At 38.4% G+C, this 24,835-nt stretch overlaps 1 protein-coding gene and 1 long non-coding RNA gene across 13 annotated transcripts in view; one reads left to right on the top strand and one right to left on the bottom strand.

Moving 5' to 3' along the window:
* LOC115217838 (chloride channel protein 2) overlaps positions 1-24,835 on the top strand; it is a 211,421-nt gene that overhangs the window by 84,136 nt on the left and 102,450 nt on the right. For 11 of the 12 annotated variants that reach the window (XM_036507945.1, XM_036507951.1, XM_036507949.1 and 8 more), the window contains exon 2: positions 19,271-19,403. In XM_036507945.1, coding sequence (XP_036363838.1) covers positions 19,271-19,403 — 133 coding nt within the window. Of the gene's footprint in view, positions 1-5,141; positions 5,147-10,395; positions 10,402-19,270; positions 19,404-24,835 lie in introns of those variants that run through there. The other variant, XM_036507956.1, reaches the window with a different exon arrangement.
* Positions 564-23,409, bottom strand: LOC118765628. Its single transcript, XR_005001490.1, has 3 exons — positions 22,809-23,409; positions 8,091-8,783; positions 564-985 (listed from the first exon to the last, which is right to left on the bottom strand). It is a non-coding gene; the product is annotated as an uncharacterized LOC118765628 (long non-coding RNA).

Here is a 24,835-nt window from a genome sequence, read left to right as displayed (position 1 = left end):
AATTCTATTCTTTTGTGTCATTATTGCTTTTTAATAAGAGATATTTAAAGAAATCTAATGAAAATACTTAACAAATTTTATAAAGAACAATAAAGATTCAGTTATATTCTATTGATATTAGAATATTTAATGTGAAATGTGTGTTTAGTGGATAGTAGTTGCTTCATTGATATTGGCTGGAAATTAGTGAGTTTTAGCCTTCACTCTTCCAGATTCAGTCTAGTAATAAATCAGCCCACTTAATGTTCAAAATTGAGGTGTTAAGTAATTCCTTGGATAACCACCCACACCCCCAGAAGGCAATATTGACCACTTTGCCTGATCCATGACATAGAGTAACTTATCAAATGACCATTTTAAAACAAATAACCTTGATTAGATATATGCAATCTTTCCTTTTTGAGATTAATGTATTTTTTTAATAAAAAGTTGAATGTAACTTGAATGATTGCATTGAATCAGGGGTCACCAAACTTCTTTCACAGCGGGTCAGGTAACAGAGAATGACAAGCGCAGGGCGCATAACCATTTTGCTCAATTCAATACAGTGAATACACAAAAAATAAAGACAACCAACATATTTATTTACCAAAAAGTTATCAAAGAAGGTGACATTAGCAATAAAATAGTTTTATCACACCCGGTGCACACATATCCAAATCTCACAAACTAAGCAGCAAAAAAGGTTGGTGAGATTTATGAAAGTGGTATTTAGCTTTTAAGATATCATCAATATTTGCTTTGGAATTGCTGCATCCAACCAAGAGAATTGCTTTCAAATGTTCCTCAGTCAACCTCGTTTGATGTTCTGGCTTCACATTCTTCGTTTTTGAAAATGTTTGCTCACAGACATAAGTTGTTCCAAACACTGATGCCATAGCAGAGGCAAATGCAAGTACTTACACAAAATGTACAGAGCGGCAGTGGGCCAGATTAACTGATGTCATGGGCCGGATCCGGCCCATGGGCTGTAGTTTGGTGATTCCTGCATTAAATGAAATAAATGTTATATTGCAAAGGATTGAAAAGTTTTTCCATTACAAAACCTATTAAGGAAACATCTACCAAGTAGGGGTTAAGTCAAGAATCAGAATCTGAAATTTGCTAACATTTTGTTTTTAGAAATATAACTGTTTCTACCAGATCCACCTTTACAGAAGCCCTTAAAACCTCTTTAACCATCTCCCTCTCTACTACACACCAACTCCACTGAGGGAACCCTTTAGTCTTGTGGGTTACAGGTGACCTCACTAGTGCTGGTGCCTCAAAGAAAAAAAAGTTTTCTGTAAAGGAGTTGGAGTTAGGTTGGGCATTGAATCATAGAAAGTTTGTCAAAAATGAGATACTAGGGCAAGACAGGCTCCTCTGGCTTGCTGGATCCTGTCATACTGCCAACACGGAAATAGGATATGAAAGGATGATGCACATCCTCTCTTTCTCTCTCACACACACATACATGTATGCATACACACACAGGTATGTGTACACACATATGCATACACACACGGGTACGTGCACTCATGTATGCACACACATATACACACACACATGCAAATACACACACACACACACATGAATAAGCAGAAGTGCTGACAGTTAAATATACATGTAGTAGTAGTAGTAGTTGTAGTAAGTGGATGTGGTCTTTCAATTCCAGATGTCTTTCAAAAAATTATCAATAGTTTTATAAAATGGCTGGAAGTAAGGTGTGTGTGTGTACCTGTATTTCTATTTGTGTATTTGTTTTTTCAGTATATGCACTTTTGTTTCTATATATATACATTTGTGTAATTGTGAATGTATGTTTTTTATATACGTGTTAAGTGTTTTGTGAATGTATATAAATTTTGTACATTTCTGTGTGTTTTTCTATTTTTGTGTTTGTTCGTTTTTACATCTGTTTTTCCATGCCAGCATGGGTTAGATCAGCATGTTTTTCCATGCCAGCATGGGTTCTCAAACTTTTTGGGTCACCGCCCCCATCATGGGCACATAATACCCTCAGCGCCCCCACCCATTATTTTATGTATAAATAAGTATTTTACTAATTTATATATACTATGAATCATTTGATATTTAATGTAATATTATATAATTTGTATACAATACTATAATAATATTATAAATTTGTAGCATCTCCCAATCCACTACTTTCCTCCCAATGCCTCCTTTTACTCTACTGCCTCCACCAGCACCCACCTGGATCAATGCCCACTGGGGGGCAGTAGTACTCACTTTGAGAACCTGTGGGTTAGATGAATACATATTACAAAAGCATTGTTTTACGACTAGATGTCCTTACTCTCGTTAACCCTTACTTATTTCTCAAGTAAAGGATTTTTCATTCTACTCGTCTTCAGAAATGCAGAGCTTGCAGAGTATTCATTAACAGGGAATGTCAACAAACCTCTCTGTTGTTAGCTCAGCACTTTTTGTTTGTGATATTTGTTAGTGTGTAGCTGTATCTGTGTACCGCGTGTGTACCGTTGGCGATTTTTTTTCCTCTGTCTTCCCTTCTCTGGATCTTTCCTTCTCCTATGTTTCCGACGAAGAGCTCCGCTTGAAACGTTAAACCCTCCTTCTTTCCTGAGCGTCCAATAATACTATATTTGTTCCACGTCCTCACGTTGTTGTGTTTTTTGTGCTTTCTTGTTTGGATTAACTTTATATATATATATATATATAGGTGGAGGTGTGGCTGTGTGGTAAGTAGCTTGCTTACCAACCACGTGCTTCTGGGTTCAGTCCCACTGTGTGGCACTTTGGGCAAGTATCTTCTACTATAGCCTTGGGCCGACCAAAGCCTTGTGAGTGGATTTGGTAGACGGAAATTGAAAGAAATCCGTCGTATATATATATATGTGTGTGTGTGTATGTGTATATGTGTGTCTGTGTTTGTCCCCCACACCATCACTTGACAACCGATGCTGGTGTGTTTACGTCCCCGTAACTTAGCGGTTTGGCAAAGAGACCGATAGAATAAGTACTAGGCTTACAAAGAATAAGTTCTGGGGTTAATTTGTTCGACTAAAGGTCGTGCTCCAGCATGGCCACAGTCAAATGACTGAAACAAATAAAAGAAAAAAGAAAAGAAGAATATATATATATATATATTATATATATATATATATATATATATATATATATATATAATATATATATATATATATATATATCTTGTTTCTCCAATCGTTGCAATTTAGCTTCTGGTCAGCACAGTTTGAGTAAAGGTGTGTTTTTTTTTCAGACTCAGTGTACCGAGGAGTACATTACCCAATGTGTCCTCCCTTTTGAAATATGATTTGAAGGAGACTTGGCTGTTATTTCCAGCAGGTCAAGTAACCACATAGTGGACTCCCTTATTGGCGCAATCAAATTCTTCACTTGTGTACTGCTTGATCAATATTTGCCTGGGTTGTTGTATTTCATTGCTGGAAATGTTATGCCATCAATTATTGCCTTGCCCACTCAAAATATCTAAATTTAGATTTATGTTTATAGATTATTTTTATTATGAAGGCAGCATAGGTTACAAGCTGGCAGAAACTTTAGCATGTCAAACAAAATACTTAGCAGTATTTCTTCTTGTTCTATGTTCTGAGTTCAAATTCTGCTGAGGTCGGCTTTGCCATTCATCCTTTTGGAGTCATTAAAATAAGTACCAGTTACACACTGGGGTTGATGAAACCAAATCTCCCCTGCCTCAAAACTTCAGGCCTTTGTGCTTGTAATAAAAAAAAAAAAGATTATTGTTATTGTTTCGTCAGTGAGCTGGTAGAATCATTAGATTACTGGACAAAATGTTTAGCAGCATTTTTTCAGATTCTACAGAGATCAACTTCAGTTTTCATCCTTCTGGGGCCAATAAAATAAATATCTAGCACCATCCAAATGTGGTCAATGCCAGCCCCGTTGCCCCGACTGGCTCCTGTGCCAGTGGCACGTAAAAAGCACCATCCGAATGTGGCTGATGCCAGTGCTGCCTGACTGGCTCCCATGCCAGTGGCATGTAAAAAGCATCAACTACACTCTCAGAATGGTTGGCGTTAGGAAGGGCATCCAGCTGTAGAACCATTGCGAGATCAGATTGGAGCCTGGTGTGGCCTTCTGGCTTGCTATTCCTCAGTCAAACCGTCCAACCCATGCCAGCATGGAAAACAGACATTAAACAATGATGATGATGACTTGTGTCAATGTACTCAGCTCACTCCCTCATCTCAAAATTGCTGGCCTTGTGCCAAAATTTGAAACTATTATTATTTTAGATGGCAGACCTTGTAGAGTGCTAGACAAAATAATTTGTAGTATTAAGTTACATCATCATCATTTAACATCTATTTTTCATGCTGGCATGGGTTGGACAGTTTGACAGGATCTGATGAGCTGGAGAGCTGTGTCAGGCCCCAGTGTCAATTTTGGCACAGTTGCTATGTCTTGATACCCTTCCTGACACCAATTGTTTTATGTTGCAAATCCTAATCTCATTGGGTTTGATGTTACCATTCATCTTTCTGGAGTTTGATAAAACAAAGTATCGGTAAAGTTTGAATGCAGGCTGGGCTGTGTGGTGAAGGATTTCATTTTGCAGACACATGGTTCTGGGTTTGGGTCTGTTGTGGGCTACCTTTGGCAAGTGTCTTCTACCATGACCTTGGACTGACTGGCAGGCTGTCAGTGTTATATGGTTGGCAGAAACTGTACAAAAGAAGGCGGCGAGCTGGCAGAAACGTTAGCATGCCAGGCAAAATGCTTATTGGTGTTTCGTCTGTCTTTACGTTCTGAGTTCGAATTCCGCTGAGGTCGACTTTGCATTTCATCCTTTCAGGGTCTATAAATTAATTACCAGTTACACACTGGGGTTGATGTAATCAATTTAATCCCTTTATCTGTCCTTGTTTGTCCCCTCTATGTTGTGGGCAATAAAGAAATAAGCAACTGTACAAAAGCCCATGGAATGTGTTTGTGTGTTTTTCACTGCTATATATTAGTGACAATGTAAACATTGCTGAGAAGAGCGGAGGAAAAGAAACAAAAAGAAACTCCCCAAAATATGGTGCTTTATGAATGAAACCCTTTGCTATATTTGTTCCACACCAAGTTAAAGCTACTCCCTTGTCATTCTCACTATGAGAAATGTTATGAACAGGTCATTGTCCCATTAGAAAGCTATGTGATTAATGATGTTATTGTGATTTAAATAAAATATATGCTTGTTGTTGATTTCATTGACCTCTTCCCTCACCTTGAAAAAAACCCAAAAAACAAAAGAGAGAAAACAAAGATAAGGACAAAATATGTGTCAATGTTAAAAATCATTATTTTAGATATTTTGGCCAAATGCCAAACAGTATGTTTTATGGTGTTTTGAGTTCAAGTGCTGTCAGGGTCAACTGTCCTTTCCATTCTTCCAGTGTCCTTCCAAGGTCAAGAAAATAATCAAATACTGATGTCAATGTAATTCTCCACTCTCTCTGTTTAAATTCTTGGTCATGTTCCAATGTGAGAAAATATTTTGGTTGGTAAGGAGTGGAGTTTTGGATGGAATAAGTTATGGTGTTTGCTCAAACCTTTTGGATACCACACATTTCACTCAAAACACACTGCCTTTATTTCAGTTAATTTTGAAAATAATTAAGAATTTAATTAAAATATGTTTGTTGTTATTTAAGTTAGTGTTTAAAATATGAATTAACATGGAATTTTGATGGAAGATTTTAAGATCGCTTCAAAACTGGGGATTTGTATCATTAAGAATTGGAAGCTATCTGAGGCAGTTTGGTATCAAAAGGGTTAAGAGTGGAGTGGTGGTGATGGTGGTGGCCTTTTCTTTGTTTTGCAAGTTTCACAGCATCCTCACTAATACTGGTTAAAAAAGGCATCCAGCACGCTTTGTAAAGTGGGTGACATTAAGACGGGCCTTCAGCCATAGAAACCATGCCAAAGCAGACTTTGGAACCTGGTTCAGTCCTCTGGCTTGTTGGATCCTATTAAACCATCCAGCCCATGCCTGCATGGAATATGAATGCTAAATGATGGTGTCCACGTCTGTCCTCTTATCCCCAGGAAATAATCTCCTTTTCCTGAATGGCTTGTCAACTTTGGAAAATTATTGATTCTTGAGATTATCTCCCCTTCTTATATGGAACTGGTCTCAGTTGCCATTTGGGAGTTATGGAGACATCCTCCAAGGGTAGTGTTGGTTTTAATAAATCAAGAATTTTATGTTGTACTGTATTTGATATACCTGTATTTTTCTGTTGCTCTGAGTTATTTCCCTTTGCTCATCTTTTTTGTTTAAATTATATATACATATACATATATATATACATATATATATATATGGCCGCCATTTGCCCATGCTACTAGTCCCTTCTGCCTTGTTCATTTTTATCCATCTCATACCTTGAGGGTCCACTCATGTGCTTTATCACCATTATTTTCACCTCTTTCCCACTCCCCCGGATCACTCCCACCCTCTCTTCTAAAACGTGTGCAGTCAAGTATCCCCATTACAGTGTTCCTTCCTACACCCCACTCTCTCTTACTTTCACCCCTCCTAGCATAAAACTGATTCTCTTAGGGTTCAAAGTCTTGCAAACTGCATGGTAATTTCATTACTGCTGGCAGCAAATAAAAAGCACCCTATACACTCTGTGTACCCTATACACTCTGTGTACCCTATACACTCTGTGTACCCGATACACTTGCATTGATGTTGCAGCTCGGGCAACATCAATGTGATAAGAGAATTCCTCCCAGACGCGTATCAGCACATCACGATTCACTGAGTACTTCTTTGGCTGTCTGGTTGAATGCTTTATTGAAGTTTTTCCATTTTCCTTCTATGTCAATATCTTCTGGAATCGCCTCAAGCAAAGCAAATTCATTCTTTAGTTCCATAATGAACTTGCTTTTGATATGCTGATATGCGCATCTGGGAGGAATTCTCTGATTGCATTGATGTTGCCCGTGTTGCAGTTGGTGGCAGGGAATAAAAGTAGATTGTGAGTAAACACTGTTGACTTAGCTTGAGTTTTCTATTGCTTTTCCTTATTAAAATATTGTGTAATGGAATCAGTTCATTCTTCTTGAATAACCCTGTATATATATATATATATATATATATATATATACAGATCAGATCAGATTCTGGTGCCGCCATCTGGTTTGCCAGTCCTCAGTCAAATCGTCCAACCCGTGCTAGCATGGAAAGCGGACGTTAAAGGGTGATGATGATGATATATATATATATAAATGATGTTGATGATATATAGTTCTTTCATTCATTTAGGCTCTGTTTCTCTTTGGTAGTATGGCTTGGACAGGAATTGGTTTTGAGGCAAGATTTTACAGTTTGATGTTCTTCCTATTTTCAACTCTGTTTAAAACAATGAGTGGAAGCATGGTACCTACTCCCAGGTTGTACTGCCTTGTGAGGGGACAAATGCCCGTTTCCTTTTAAAAAGCCATATTACTAATTTTCCCCAAGTTAATATTCCAGCTGACTTTTAATTATGCTATTATGGTTCAGTTGTGCAGAACTATGAACATTTAAACAAAGAAACTGCTATTGCCCTTTTAAAATAACCTTCTTGGTCAAATCTAAGATCAAAGACACGTTTGCATCGAGGGTGACACTGCAGCGTGTTACCTACAGTAATTTGTCATTTCAATAACAATTGTTTAAATGTTAAACAGCAAATAAACACCGAACCTTCTTGAATTATAATTCTTAATGCCATCCTCATTTCCCATCTCTCACTGACATAATTTTGCACAAGAACATTTAGTCTCGATTAATTTCCATAAAAAAATTTAGACAAACTTTTAGTGAAATGGGGAAGGTTTAATGCAATGTAAAAATCATGTTTTGTGGCATACAAGTTGACATATTATGTAGTGTAAACATTCAAATATCGTCACTATCTTTCCAAATTTGGTCTCATTTCATATGGAAGCTTTGGTCCTCCAAAGCCGTCAAGTTGTATAAGTTGACCTATATATTTTTGGGGGGTTGTAAATTTTGGTTTGAATAATTTAATTTGTATGCTGGAAAATATTGTTTATAAATTGGAAGATTAAATACTTACAAGGTACATTCTGGAAGTTTTGATACATTTCAGGAGAGACGTTTATTAATTTCAAAGAAGTACCTTGTACTCTGATCTCCTTCAAAATAGGATCCTCTGACTTCAGTGCACTTCCAGCCACTTTGTGAAGGTCCTATGGGAGTCTTCCAAAGTGAAGATGTTTGGGACCCTTATCACAGCTTCCTTCATATTTGGGAACAGCCAAAAGTTACAAGAAGCAATGTCTGGTCTGTAGAGAGGATATGGGACAGTTCTGATGCCCATTTCTGTCATGAAGTTGGTTACCAGGGTAAAATTGTGGGCTGGTGCAGGTACTCTAGCCTTTTGTGATGAAATCTCTTCCAGAATTCCCTCAAAACTTCCACAAAATACTCTTTGTTGATTGTTAAGTTTGAGAGAGAACTGAGTGGATGAAGATGATGCCCATGCTGTCAAAAAAGGGGGTCATCATGAGTTTCCTGGTGAACTTGCTTTGCCTGGCCTCTTGATTCAGTGAAAACCAGTTAATCCATAAGCAGGCTGAAGTATTCCATGTTTCTGTAGCATTTTTTCTCAGTTTAACACAAAACTGTATTCCAAATTGAGCTTCCAAACTGTCTTCACGTTCTGGCTTCATTCTGAAAATTAGCCAACTGTGACCAGCAGTGTTTATTAGGGTGTGTCCAATGTGCTCTTTACAGCTGTCTCCTCCATCTGGAATAACAAAAGTTGGCAGATCAGCTTATTGGATATATAGTAGTGGTATACTAAAGTTACAATAATCTAGGGCTGTTATAACTGTCTTTCCTAAAAGAGTCTCAAAAACCTCTGAAATGCACCTTGTAAACCTCATTTCACCCTTTTACTTGTCATATCTTGTAACCTGGATTTCAACAGTAAATTGGTTTGCTATTCTTACAAAAACACTCTTCTAAACTATTCTGTTGATTTCACATTTTCTACACTATTTATAAACACAGCATAGTCATAAAAAAACAAATAGCATTTCTATTATAAACAATGATTATGGTAATATGTTGCTGTTAAGTTCCAGGTTAGACCTGAATGAACAAACCTATGATCAAACGTATTCCAGCTGTGACCATCCCATTTTTTTCTTGACTGCTTTATTCAAGGTGCCCTTGTGTCCTTTTCCTCCCTGCCCCATCCCCAAGACTGTAAGCTTGACAAGTTTATATAATATACAATATATATAATTATAATCTTCAACACATACTGTTTTAATATCTACAATTCACCATTGATCACAAGCAGATTTCTCTTTTAAAATAACTTAATAACTATGTGTGAGCATGAGTATTTCCTGGGTAGGTTGGTATGTAGAATGGTTAAAAGCAAATTAGTATATAGTATATATATATGGGCAGTAAGTTGATAAGGTACCAGATGGCCGGCCTAGAAGTGAGGAGCTCTGTTGGGTCATTGGGCAAATGACTCTGTCTGTCAGATAGACAATAGGTACACAGAAGAGTCACAACACTCCATGCTAAACATTAATGCTGTAAAATTGAGAGAGGCCCCTATGTGGTTACTTGAACTGTTATATATAACAGCTAAATCTCCTCAAATCCAATCCTTACTTCTATTTTAACCCTTTAGCATTACGGTTTCTTTGTCCAATGTAATGCTTATTTATTCACGTTATTTTGAATTAATCATGCATTATCTCGTAGCTTTGGGATTTTGATGATGTGATTGCTTATCTTAAGAATGACATTGCCAGGTAGGTGTGAGAGGCTGGATCTGGCCAGTTTGATAGAATAATTAGGCTGGATGTGGTCAGTTGAAATGCTAAAGGATTATATAAGGAATGGACAAAGCAGTGCTTCAGTACATATTTGTCCAACCTATATTGTCATGGGAAAACGAATGTAAAACTGAAACAAAGAAATGAATGCCAATCCTTTCTATTATAGGCACAAGGCCTGAAATTTAGGTGGGAGGCAGCCAGTTAATTAGATTGACCCCAGTGATAGACTGAACTTATTTTACTGACCCTGAATGGCTGAAAGACAAAGTTGACGTCAGTGGAATTTGAACTCAGAACATAAAGCTGAGAGAAATGACAGAAAGTAGTTTGTCCAGCATGCTAACAATTCTGCCAGCTTGCTACATTAAACAAATGAATAATGATATAGTATAGTTATTATAATGGAGGCACATGGTCAAGTGGTTAGAGCAGAGGACTTGCAGTCAAGGGATTGCAGGTTCGAATCTCAGACTGGGTGATGTGTGTGTTTATGAGCAAAGCATCTAAGCTCCATGTGGCTCCAACCAGGGCTGGTAAGCTGAGAGGCTGCACCAGACTCTGGTCTGATTTGGCCCAGTTTCTATGGCTTGATGCCCTTCCTAATGCCAACCACTCTGAAAGTGTAATGGGTGCTTTTATGTGCTATTGGCATGGGTGCCTGTTGCATGACACCAGTATCTGCCATGGCCATCATTTCACTTGGCTTCATGGGTCTTCTTCTCAAGCAGGGCATATTGCTGAAGGTCTCAGTCATTGCCTCCGTGAGGCCCAACACTGGATAGGTGCTTTTTATTTGTGCTACCGGCACAGGTGCCAGTTACGCGATACTGGCAACGGACACATTGCCTCCGTGAGGCCCAACACTTGGCAGTTGCTTTTTATGTGCCTCTAGCATGGGTGCCAGATGCCTCCATGAGGCCCAACGCTTGAAAGGTGCTTTTTACATGCCAGGTACATTACACCAGCATCGACCACATTGTCTCTGTGAGGCTCAACGCTTGAAAGGTGCTTTTCATGTGCCACTGGCATGGGTGCCAATTATGTGACACTGTGACACTGGCATCAGTCATGACTACAATTTCACTTAGCTCTTCTCGAGCACAGCATATCGCCAAAGGTCTCGGTCATTAGTCATTGCCTCCATGAGGCGCCCAACGTTTGAAGATCATGCTTCACCACCTCGTCCCATGTGTATGTATATAACTGTGTATGTATATAAATTCGTGTGTAAATATATTTGTGTCATTATCATCATCGTTTAATGTCTGCCTTCCATGCTGGCATGGGTTGGATGGTTTGATAGGAGCTGGCCAGGCAGGAGCCTGCACCAGACTTCTGTGTCTGTTTTGGCAGGGTTCACAGGTGTATAAATATATAGGCACAGGTGTAGCTGTGTCAGAAGAAGATTGTTTCCCAACCTCATGGTTCTCAGGGGGAGGGTGGGGATTGTCCACCACCCACCATTTAAGAACCGGTGTTGGTGTGTTTATGTCACTGTAACTTAGTGGTTTGGCAAAAGAAACTGATAGAATAAGTACCGGATTTAAAAATAGAAAAATAATTACTGGGATTGCTCCATTCAGCTAAAAGTCCTTGAAGGTGGTGCCCCAGCATGGCCGTAGTCTAATGACTGAAACAAGTAAAAGATACAAGATAAATATATTCATGGGTGAATTTATATATATATTTGTGTATGCATAAATATGTTCATGAGTGTAAATCTGTACGTGTATGTAAATATATCATCATCATTATCATCGTTTTACGTCAGTCCTCCATGCTGGGAAGGGTTGGGCTATTTCAGAGAATTCAGCAAGCCAAAAGACTACACATAACACTGCATCGGTGTGTCTGTGTGGTTTTTAATACATTCAATGTTATGAATATCATATGTAACCTAATTTTTTTGTGTAGGGAAAAACCCAAATAGATATTATTTAATATCTTTGATGTATATATACATACATACACACATGTCTATATATACATACATTCACATGTGTGTGTGTATATATGTATATATATATATATATATATCTATCTCTCTCTCTCTCTCTATATATATATATATATAAGTTAATCCAAACATGAAAACACAAAGAGAAAACACAACAACGCGAGGACGTGGAACAAATATAGTATTATTGGACGCTCAGGAAGGAAGGGAAGAAGGAGGGTTTTACGTTTCGAGTGGAGCTCTTCGTCAGAAACATAGGAGAAGGAAAGATCAAGAGAAGGGAAGACGGAGGAAAAAAAATCGCCCAATGGTACACACGCAGTCACACACACATACATATACGGAGTGGTTGGTGTTAAGAAGGGCATCAAGCTGTAGAAACTCTGCCAGATCAAGATTGGAGCCTGGTGCGGCCGTCTGGTTCGCCAGCCCTCAGTCAAAATCGTCCAACCCATGCTAGCATAGAAAGAGGACGTTAAACGATGATGATGATGATAATGATTGGAACTATGCCCAAGTGGACACCAGAGCTCAATACAGTCCTCTGGCTTATTAGATCCTATCAACTGCCTGATCCTTTGTGTAATGTTAGATACAGGCATCCACACATGCATACATACATTCTAGCACTGATGAACACATTCCAGCACATGTTATTGAGAGTTCTAGCATAGACTTGACATACATTCTAGCACACACATACATATACACACCTGCACCCTGATATGTGCCTGCACATGCAGTATGCACCTGCACATCCACACAGCCAGGTATGCAGCTACACCTGCAGATATGCACATGCGCCCACTCATACAGATACAAATGAGCCTGCACACACGGACATGCAGCTGCCCCTACATAATGATGCAGGCATGCACCTGCGCACACACTTGCAGGTATGTAGCTGCACCCACACAAACACACACACACACACCTGTGTGCACACTCGAGCATTCCCTTTCTCCATCGCTCGCCCACGTTCACTTACTCTTCCTCTCTTTCTCTGTCTCTGTCAAGTACAAAGATCTCATGAAGAATGTCTCTCTGTCCACAAGACACCTGTTAATTTGATAAATTGAATTTTTGCGATACACTATATTAAAACTCCAAGAATGCTCACAACTGATTGGATCCGACACAGCTTGTATGATGCTGATGATTGCTTCCAACTATAATATGAGACGATAATCAAGACAAGGAAACACGTATATACACCTGATGGGCTACTTTCAGTTTCCATCTCTCAAATCCATTCACATGGCATTGGACAGCTTAGGGATCATCATCATCATCGTTTAGCGTCCGCTTTCCATGCTGGCATGGATTGGACGGTTCAACTGGGGTCTGGGAATCCAGAAGGCTGTGTCAGGCCCAGTCTGATCTGGCAGTGTTTCTACAGCTGGATGCCCTTCCTAACACCAACCACTCCGTGAGTGTAGTGGGTGCTTTTTATGTGCCACTGGCACAGGTGCCAGACGAGGCTGGCAAACGGCCACGATCGGATGGTGCTTTTTACGTGTCACTGGCACGGAAGCCAGTCGGGGCAGGAAGCGAGTCGGGGCTAGGAAGCCAGTTGGATATAGTAGAAAATACTTGCCCAAGGCGCTGCACAATGGGATTACCCTTGAGACCATGCGGGTGCAAAAATCAGTTTCTTAACCACGCAGCCTTGCCAACACCTATGCATTTAATGCACTTAATATTTAAAATTTAATTTTCTTTTTAACCGTTGGGTGATTATGATTGCTTTTTAACTGCCTGCTGCAGTTAGAGAAAACAGTTTTTGTTGCATGAATTTCCAATGTGTGTGACAAGCTGTCCACTCATCATAACAATTTTAATCTGATGATAGATGCACATATATTTTACAACATTCACCAACTGACCTATTTCATCTGTTGCTGTTGCATCTATTCTCTTTGATATTTTTGGCTAATGTCACCCAATAAAGGATGAACGTTTTTCACAGGAAATGGCATATCAAGAATCTGTGAAGATAAAATGAAAACGAGAAAGAAAAACAAAAATTGAGACAAAGCTCCTTTTTGTCTTGCTTTTAACATTTTAAACTTTGTGAAAAAAAAAAAAATGTTGTATTTATTGTTGTTGTTGTTGTTAACTCGGTGTTTTAATTTCTTTTTTTTTTTTGTCATTTCTGTTTTCCTGTATAACTTTGTGAAATGACTTTACAACAGCAGAAGTTTTTGTCAACCCCCCCTCCTCTCCTACTTTTCACTCCTCTTCTCTCCTACCTCCTCTCACTCTTACTCTTCATCCATATCTCCTCTCACTTCCACTTATCACTCCTACCTACTCTCACAACTACTTTGTCACACCTACCTATTCTTCACTCCTACTCTAAAATTCACTCCTACTTTATCACTCCTCTCTCCTCCCGCTCCAATGTCATCATACAGTCAAACAATATGAGTGTTTACTTGGTCATTCAACAGACTAGGAATAGCAGCCAAGTGTGTCTCAACCCACACCTTACTTTCTTAAAAAAATGAAAAATATCACATTTTGTAGCACAATCTTGGGCGCAGTATTTTTTAAAATAAGACTGGATGATCACAAGTGGAAAACCTTTGATCACAGGTCTGCACCATCAAGCCTGACCTTATGTAAGATGTAGGATGTTCATGGAAATGTATTATTTCTGCTTCTCTTAAGGCTGTCTCATTGGTTTTGATCTCATCTCCACAATAACAATCAATAGCTAGTGAAATATAGAGGGGGCGTCTAACTAGCCTTGCAACAACCTGTTAGAAATAGAAGCCAAATCTCTATGAAAAAATGGAACAACACATTGGATGATGATATTCTTAGAAATGCTATGTCTGGAAAAGAAACGACAGATTAGTTACAACTTATGACCACCTTGACCAAAATTGGCCTCTGGCGCTAAACAATTAGTAGTTTCTGAAAATGAATGATTCAGCTTTGACAACTGTTCTTGGTAACCAGAATCTAAACCATTGCCATAACCTCTGTCCTGACTTGTTTGTCAGCTCATATTTATTTATCGTTTCTTTAAACCCTATCACGTAACAATCAATCTGTTCTTTATACGAGGTCTGCTCAATATGTATCTGGACTGTTGCTATAATAATGAAGCTAAAGCATACAGAGTGAAACCGCTTGGCATAGATTGATCTTGAACTCTGCTGTGCATGCGCACTAAGTTTTAACATTCTAGCTCACTTCTGATGTTTACAGCAGTACTTGGAAGGAAGGTGTGTAGCGTGCGATTGTCGCATTGACCATGACTTTGTGAAATGACTTTACAATAGCAAAAGTTTTTGTGAAAAAAAACCTCCTCTCACTCCTACTTTTCAACTCCTCCTCTCTCCTACTTCCTTTCTCTTTTATGCTTCATCCCTACCTCCTTTCATTTCCACTTATTACTCCTAACTACTCTCACAAATACTTTATATATATATGGCCTCTTGGAGCTAATCAACAACAGCATTCGTCCTATTTTTCTGGACTGCCATGTTAGCTTGTTGCTAACTATTAATATCCAATACTGCTGCCGTAGTCTCCTTTAGAGCGAATTAGAAATAATGATATTTCTATTTTTGAAAACCAGTGGATGTATTCCACTGAATTTAGGTAAATAATCCTTCGAACAGTAGGTCAGCAGCAACACCTGTTAGATTCGGCTAATCCACATTGATAAGAAGCAAACACCTTGAAACTAGTCTGTGGATGCCAGACCAGCAAGGGGAAGCTGCTGACCTCCTCTGTTCGAAGTTTATAATGGACACAGGTTTGTGTCTTGGAGCAAATCAACAGCAGCATTTGTCCTATTTATCTGGACTGCCATGTTAATTTGGCGATAACTATTAATATCCAGTACTGCTGCCATAGTCTCCTTTAGAGAGTATTAGAAATAATGATATTTCTATAATATGTGGAAATTTGACGATTTAAAAGTCTGTTATCAGCATATTGGCATTGAAATAATTTTCTTTAGCCCTTATATATAAGTTGTTTATAATTTTAATCGTAAAGGTATTTTAATATGCTGCCACATTTTTTGATGGAATTTTTTTTCTGTAGAAAAAACTTCATCCTATATTAGTAGTATATATATATATATATATATATATACACACACACAATGTAGGGGGGTTTTGTTCACAGGTGATCTAAACGATTAGGTATGCTAGGTAAATGCTGTAAGGGATTACGAGGGTTCCAAGGTTATAGCCGAGACGGTAGTTATGGAGCCATTGCAGATTTCTGATGCAGCGGATATATAATTGTTAAAGGTTTCTATCGACCAAATCTTCTCTCAAGGCTTTGGTCAGCCCAGGGTTATTATTGAAGACATATGCCCCAGGTGCTGCGCAGTGGGACTGAACTCAAGGCCACATGGTTTGGACGCAGGGTTCTTAAGCACACACATATACTTGTTATAGATGTAATGGAGACTATTGTGTCATTTAAAGTAGGTTTCGTGAAAATAAAAAGGTGACAAAAAAATTTTCTTTATCACTTTGTCTTCTTTGTATTTTTCTCTCTCCCCCTCCCCCCTCTTGCCCTTCCCTACCCTCCACTCTGCTGACCCTCACCCCTCACCCACCACCGGTCCTCCCTGCCTCACTCTGCAGCGCTGTCACAAGTTTTGGTTCATTCATTGTGTGTTGCTTGTTAGAGACTGACTCAGAAGTTTTGAAAGGTAATTAATTTAAATCTTCTGGCAATTTACGTTTTGTGGGTTTTGGTATTGAATTACTCTATTTTCCTGCAAACAAACTCACTCTCTTCCTCAAAATTAACTGAATGTAGCTCTCTCTCTCTCTCTCTCACTATATATATACATATATATGTGGAGGCGCAATGACCCAGTGGTTAGGGCAGCGGACTCACGGTCGTAGGATCGCGGTTTCTATTCCCAGACCGGGCGTTGTGAGAGTTCATTGAGCAAAAGCTCCACGAGGCTCCGGCAGGGGGTGGTGGCGATTCTGGCTGTACTCTTTCGCCACAGCTTTCTCTCACTCTTTTTTCTGTTGGCCTGCTCGCTTAGCCGGCGGGGTGGTGTCATTCAAAGGCTAAAACAATGTGAAGCGCATTGTGACCAGCGATGTGTAACAACATCTGATAGCCTGGTCGGTCACGTGATCACATATATATATATATATATATATATATATATATATATATTATATATATATATATATATATATACTTACAGGGTGACTCAAGAAAAACAGAACCCACAGATCTTTGAATAAAACTGTTGATTTTAAGGCAGTGCTGATGCTGAGGAAGTTTTGAGTATCACTGGGACAACACAGAGGAACAGATCGAGATGAACAGTGGTTCCAGCAAGTGGTTCCAGATGACTCTGTAGCCTGACTGAGACTCCCTAGCCTGGCTGACAGAGCAATTTCAGGAGAGAGACTGATCAGATTTTTATCTGTGGGGATATCTCAAGGATAAGGTTTACCAGAACAACCCTCAAACGATTGGTGAACTGAAGGCAGCAATCACAGCATAAATGAAGGAAATCCCCAAAGAGGAATGTGTTCAAGTAATTGACAATTTGACGCAATGTATGCAAGTGTACCTCCAACACTGTGGAGGCCAGCTGGAGCAGATTTTGAAAAGAACATGACTTTTATGCAAAGGGTATGATCATACACAGGCCGAAGTTTAAGTCCAGCAAATTTCAAGAAATCTGCTGGATTTAATAGTTTCCATCTTCTAGATCCACTCACAAGGCTTTGGTCAGCCCAAGGCTATATAGTAGGTTCAAAATTGTACAAAAACAGAGACAAATAAGAAAATGACAAGGTGTATTAGTTTGCTGCTCAGGAATATATATATAAATATATATATACATGTACATATACTAGTACACCATGTGTGTTATGAATTAAACAGACTTTTATATCAGTGGAAATATGTTTGTCTCTCTTACTGTAGTATCTGGTACTGATGATAGACAAATAGCTAGAAATGCATTTATTGGTCTACTAGATGGTGCCCTGAGATGATTGATGGTGTTATGGCACCTATTGCCTAAAGCAAGAATTTTCTCCATGGCAGCCACAGTGAAAAACGGTTTTTATGCAAGTGAGATGTGTCACAAGCACATTTGAACTGATTTAAAAGTTGGTTTAGTTCACAATACTTCTTTGTGTGAATAGTGTATAATATCAGTCTACAGTATACAATGTGTCCTCCTTGTTTTTAAAGACAGTAGGGTGTGGTTTGAGCGAAATTTTCTTGTTATTTCTTGAAAGTCAAAGTGACACAGAAAGATTTCTGTTGTTGACCGGAGAAGAATGAAATAGTTATGATGAATTCTGTCAACACTGTTGTGAATTTATCATTTGTAATTTAAGAAGAAAAAATAAACAAATGGAAAAGCAAACAAAACAGAACTAAACAGGTGTCACTGCATAATTGAGTTTATAAATGTTAATTTAGCTACCGAATAAGAAAAAAAAATGCTGTAATTAGATTAAGAATGAATTATATTAAGAGCTAGAAATTCTTGTTGCATTATTATGGTATTTAGTCTAATAATAATTCGTTAAAATTTTGGGACACGGCCAGCAATTTCGGAGGTGGTGGGGGGAAGTTGATAACATCGACTCCTGTGCTCAACTGGTACTTGTTTTATTGACCCCTAAAGTATGAAAGGCAAAATTGGCCTCAGTGGAATTTGAACTCAGAATGTAAAGACAGATGAAATGTCACTAAGGTTCAGTGTTGTTTCCAGTTCTCCACATAAACGTGTTTGGGCTGTTTGTTGTTTGATAGATTAATTCTCCGTTTCGGATACAAATGGGGGGTTGACAACAGGAAGGGCATCCAGCCATAGAAACTCTGTTTGAACATAGTTCTGTCTGACCCATGTAAGCATGGAAAAGTAGACATTAAAATGATGATGACGATTTCGCGCACATGCGCGTGCATGTGTGTTCACACACAAATACATATCAACTCTTTGAACCTGACCTATACATATATTTAGCCACGAAACCCTTGTCATATCACTGCTAACTTAGGTTTTGGGGGCCAAGGGAGCCAACCCTGGATAAATTCCTCAATTAATTGTATCATGTGATTTCATTTAATTCACAATTTTTTTTACAGCATCCACAAACTGGATGTGACAGTTTCTCACCTTCTATAGCAGAGAGCAGTCACCATATTTTTTTTCATACCTGCTATCACTGCTATCATGATAACCACCTTGTTATTTAATATCTGGTGCAAAACTGATCGGTAAGATCAGCTGTAATGGATCTACAATACTGTGTACTTTGATTAATGTACCCACTCTATTGACAAATGTATGACTGCCTATTTTTCTTGACTTATGGATTTGTATACAATGACTCTATACACCCACACACACCCACACATTGTTATTGTATAAAAACATGTCACACTCTTTGATCTCTGCTTCACCTGTTACACTTCGTTGTTATATACCTTCTTCTTTTACAGCTTTGTGGTCAATATTCAAGAGACTTGGGATCATTTGCGCAGTATCAAGCTAATCAACTAAAGTCTAAGCCAGACCAACTGTTTGATACTGATGGACAAACAAAACCAGCGGTTGGCTTCTGGGCATATTGGGGTTCGTATTTTGTTTTAAACATATATATACGTCTACACATTGTCTTTGACTTATTTTGGTTTGCCTTTTCGTATCTTTGATCTGATGTTCTGTGATTCAGTGTTCTGATAGTAAATTTTGTTCAAAGTATGTTGCTGCTGTGTTCCAAGGCACATCAATATAAACCTCTTCTTTCTATTCATTACACACACACACATTTGGAGTGATGTGTTCATAGGAACATGGTCAGACCACTTAGACTAAACAAGACTGGGTGTCAGTAAATTTAATCTATAACTGCAAATCTGACAAAATGTATTTTATTTCATCTTGGAACAGTTTGGGGCCAGAACTTGGTGTATGGTACAGCTAATTATATAGGGAACCAGGTAGAAAGATGGTTGTACAGGTATAGAAAAGAGAAGTACACCAATGGCAGGCAGTGTGTGTAGTATGTGTTGAGGTTGGTGATGTGGTTGAAGTTACGGTTGCACCCTAGTGTAGGGGTGTTGATGAAGAAGATGAAAGTGAAAATAGTACTCTTACTCTTTACTCTCTTTTACTTGTTTCAGTCATTTGACTGCGGTCATGCTGGAGCACCGCCTTTAAGTCGAGTAAATCGACCCCAGGACTTATTCTTTGTAAGCCTAGTACTTATTCTATCGGTCTCTTTTGCTGAACTGCTATGTTATGGGGTCATAAACACGCCAGCATCAGTTGTCAAGCGATGTTGGGGGGACAAGCACAGATACACAAACATACACACACACACACACACACACACATACATATATATATATATATATATATATATATATATATATATATATTATATATATATATATATATACATATATATACATATATACATATATACGACGGGCTTCTTTCAGTTTCCGTCTACCAAAATCACTCACAAGGCTTTGGTCGGCCCAAGGCTATAGTAGAAGACACTTGTCCAATGTGCCACGCAGTAGGACTGAACCCAGAACCATGTGGTTGGTAAGCAAGCTGTTTACCACACAGCCACTCATTATAAATTGAGGGGTAGGTGATGTTGATATATGAAGGGTCAAGGTAGAGTGTTTGGTGTTAGTGTTTCTGATGGTGAAGTGAGTGGTGGTAATGTGTTGACACTAGAGGGGGAAGTGAAGGGGTGAGGGTTGTTGGTTGTACTGGCAAATGAGGGTGGGGGGTGACTGTGGTGCTGATGACTGATAAGCACTCACTGCATGCATACACTCTCACATGTATTAGTTCTGATGGGTGGGGTGGGGGTGAATTATTGGCATGAATTGAAATTAAGCAAAAATAAATAAATAAATACATAAATAAATGCATAAATGTATAAATACATAAATAAATATATAGATAAATAAATGTATAAATCGAATAAAAAATAACGAGAGTGTTTGGAACTGTTTGAATGGAATAACATTATGCAAAGTTGAACCTGTGTGAATCAATACTCAGAGTTTCTCACTCCTGATCTTTATTAGTGCATGCATATGTCATCATCATCATCATCATCATCATCCTCATCATTTAACGTCTGTTGTCCATGCTGGCATGGGTTGGATAGTTGGACTGGGCTTGGCACGCTGGAAAGCTGCACCAGAGCTCTGTCTGATTTAGTATGGTTTTCTACAGCTGGATGCCCTTCCTAATGCCAACCACCCCGTGTGTGTAATGGGTGCTTTTGTGTGACAGTGTGACACCGGGGTGCATTTACGTGCCACCAACATGGGTGCCAATTTACATGACACCAGTATCTGTCACGACTGCAATTCTGTTTGGCTTGATGGGTCTTCTTCTCAAACCCAACATAATGCCAAAGGTCTCGGTCATTGTCTCCATGAGGCCCATCATCATTATTTAATGTCCTTTTTCCTTTCCTCTGCTGGCATTGGTTCGATGGTTCCAGTGTTTTCTTTGGCATACAGCTAGATACCCTTGCTATGCTGATTACTTCACAGATTGTACTGGGTGCTTTCCTTGTGGCACCAGCACTGGTGAGGTCAACAAGTACCCATAAGACAAGATCCTCCTCAACTGGGTGGGGTATGGCATTGAAGGATAAGCAGGTAAGATAAAGGGACAGATGCAGGTGTCTTGCTTGTGAGGTGAATTCATGGCTTGCCCTTTTGGGGAGAGAGGGAAGGGAATGGGGGAGAAATGCTAGGTCAAGTGTAGGGACACAACTGAGGACACTGTTTTGCACCAGTTTAGACAAATACAGAATCATGATCCAAAAAAGGGGTCTCTCTGTGATTGTTTGACCTGCTAGAAACAACAGCCAAATTTCCTTTTATTAGACTCTACTGTCTTGGGAAAAGAGTGGACATGTTGGTTAATGTAATCATACATATTTCTAAAATGGCAGAATACTCATGCCAGGGTTGACCAACAACAACAGTCCAAATATAAACATACATATACACAAATATGATATATATATATATATATATATATATATATATAATATATATATATATATATATATATATATAATATATATATATATATTATATATACATGTGAGTGTATATGTATATGTGTGTATATATATATATATAAGTATGTGTATATGTTGATTCGCTAGCCTCTGCACGCATTTTTTTTCTCTCCTTCTTTCTGTGTTTCTTTTCTGTGTATCTTTCTGTTGAAGAGCGTAGGCTCGAAACGTAAAAGACTTGTTTTATTTATATTCCTGAGCGCCATACTAATACAATTGTTTGTTTGTATTCCACCTGCCTTCGTCTTTTGTTTATTTCCGTAAACCTGCCTTCGTCTTTTGTCTATTTTCATAAAGCTTCCCGTTATATATATATATGTATGTGTATATATATGTTTGTTTTTTTAAATGTGTATATGTATGTGTGTATATATATGTATATGTGTGTGTGTATATATATATATATATATATATATATATATATACATTGAGCTTCTGTATAATTTCCTTCTACTAAATAACATTCATGAGACATTGGTCAATCTGGAGTAACAGAAGATGTTCCTTGCCAAAGGTTCCCTAGAGTGGGATCAAAACATAGCACCTTGTTGCGAAATAAACTTGTTATTCACATAAGCTTTGCCTGTGCTTCTGATATAAGTTTACATTGAAATTTACAAAGCTGTAACAAACTTTGTAGCTGAGCAACATCAAGGTCATTATCAACATGACTGAGTAGCCTTTTATTGGTTTTAGTCAGTGGTATAAGTTCTGAGGCCATGCGATTAACAAAAAAAAAAGCAAATGTTGAACTTTTATTGCACAAAATGATCAAAGAGTTATAAAAGCAAAATTATTGAAAAAGGTGCCAATTTTGAAAAAATGTGCTTGGTGGGGAGGGGGTGGGCGAAGTCACTCCCCTATTAACTATGCTACTGTGTAAAGCATTTTTTGATTTTTTTTTTGCTTACCTTTGTACAGGGTCCTTCCTATCTTGATCTTCAGCATCATTCCTGGAATGCCATCAGTAAACCTTGTTTGACCCATTGCAAGTCAGGCAAAAAAAGACATTAAAATGATGATGATGATGGTGATGATGATGATGTTGATTATCGTTTTTCAACTTCAGTCTTAATATGTTTGTTTGTAGTTGTTTTTGTGGTTTGGTTTGTTGCTGTTTTCTATTGTTTATCGTAATCTAAGTCCTGAACATCCAATAGACTAAATGGCCTGCAGCAACATAATCTCTCCTTTTTTTTTTCTTTTTTTGTTTTCATATATTTTTGTAAGTTCTTGTTTAACGCATGAATTACATTGCTTTGGTAACGGATGTTAATAGTTAGCTATGAGATAATGAGGAGTATTCTGCCTTCATCATCAGATAATCTACCACATTACATACGTAATCAATATTAGTAATAAGGATTTAACATTGCACTTCCTCAATGTCACTTCATTGTGAAATACATCTTTCGGGTTTCGTCTGTGTGTTCGCCGGAGCTGTGGAGAAATTCCGTGAAGTAATGTCACAAAATCTATCACTGCATTGCTGCACGTGCAAGCATGTGCAACGATACAGGACCTAGAACGGTGTGCATCCGCTGAGGAGCTCTGCATTATTTGTCTTTTACCATGGTATAATGCAGAATCACGAGCCGAGTGAGTGTTGCGAATAATTATCTAATTGCCGACTGATTTCCTAATGTTTTTAGATTAGACAATAGTAGTCACGTACTTTTGTTGTGGCTTGTTGATGTTGTGTTTTAAAGGTGTGATTCGGTGGAAACAGATAGGGGTGCATGTGTTTCTGTGTGTGTGTGTGTGTGTATGTGTGTGTGGTGTGTGTGTGTGTGTTGTGTGTGTGTGTGTGTGTGTGTGTGTGTGTGTGTGTGTGTAGTAGGTAAATTTTTTTAGTACATATCTTGAGTGTATGTGGATGTATGTGAGTATAGATGTATGTATATTATATGCTTACATGCGCACATGTGTATAGGTATGTGTGGTACAAGTAATGTTGGTCATATGATTGCGGAGTGTGCAAAAACAAAAAAAAATCAAAACAAAAAGAAAAAAACTTTAACCCCCTATACCCCCCTCAATGCAACCCCCCTCCCTCAGAAAAAGGTACTCAATGTATTTAGAGGCAGATTGGGTTATAGTTGAAAGGTAACTTAGGACTTGCAAGAGGTTTCATTAGGAGAACAGCAATAGATGAATCCAGACTCCTCAGGGTAGAGGATGCAATTGAGAAATGAGGCATTACATTGTGGGTTGGTTACATGTGCGTGCATGTGTGTGCGTGCGTGCATGCATGCAAGTATGTGTGTGTAGGGGGAGGGGTGAATGTGAATGACAGGAGGAGTAGGAGGAAGAAATAGGAAGAGTTACTGGGTGGAGTAGCATATATAAGGCTCTCCTGCAATGTCATCTGAATAGATTGCTATATAAGTCATGATGATGATGATGATGGTCATTGTTTTAACATCCACTTTTCCATGCCTGTATGGGTTGGATGGAATTTGTTCTGGCAAATTTTTTTTTTGTACGGCTGGCTGCCCTTCTTTTTGTCAACTCTGACCTGTTTCACCAAGACATAGCATACTTTCACAGAAGATTGGAAGCAAAGGATACTTGCTTACAACTATCGCATGATTCCAAGGCAAGGACATAGTACATCCCCCCCCACACACACACATACACATAATGAGCTTCTTTCAGTTTCCTTTTATCAAATCCACTCACAAGGCTTTGGTTGGTTCATTGCTATAATAGAAAACAATTCACTGAAATGCCACATGGTGGGACTGAACCAGAAAACCATGTGGTTGGGAGACAAACTTCTTCACCATGTAGCCATGCCAGTGCTTAAAGATCTAAAGGGAAATTTATTACTTTGTGATCTTAGGAGAATTAAAGGACATACACATGATATATATATATATATATATATAATATATATATATATATATGATATATATACAGTTGTATTTTCTACATA

Source organism: Octopus sinensis, linkage group LG12 (assembly GCF_006345805.1).
Source record: "Octopus sinensis linkage group LG12, ASM634580v1, whole genome shotgun sequence".
NCBI classification, from domain to species: domain Eukaryota; kingdom Metazoa; phylum Mollusca; class Cephalopoda; order Octopoda; family Octopodidae; genus Octopus; species Octopus sinensis.
Note: the sequence above shows the minus strand (reverse complement) of the source record. Positions and strands in the feature narration are given on the sequence as shown.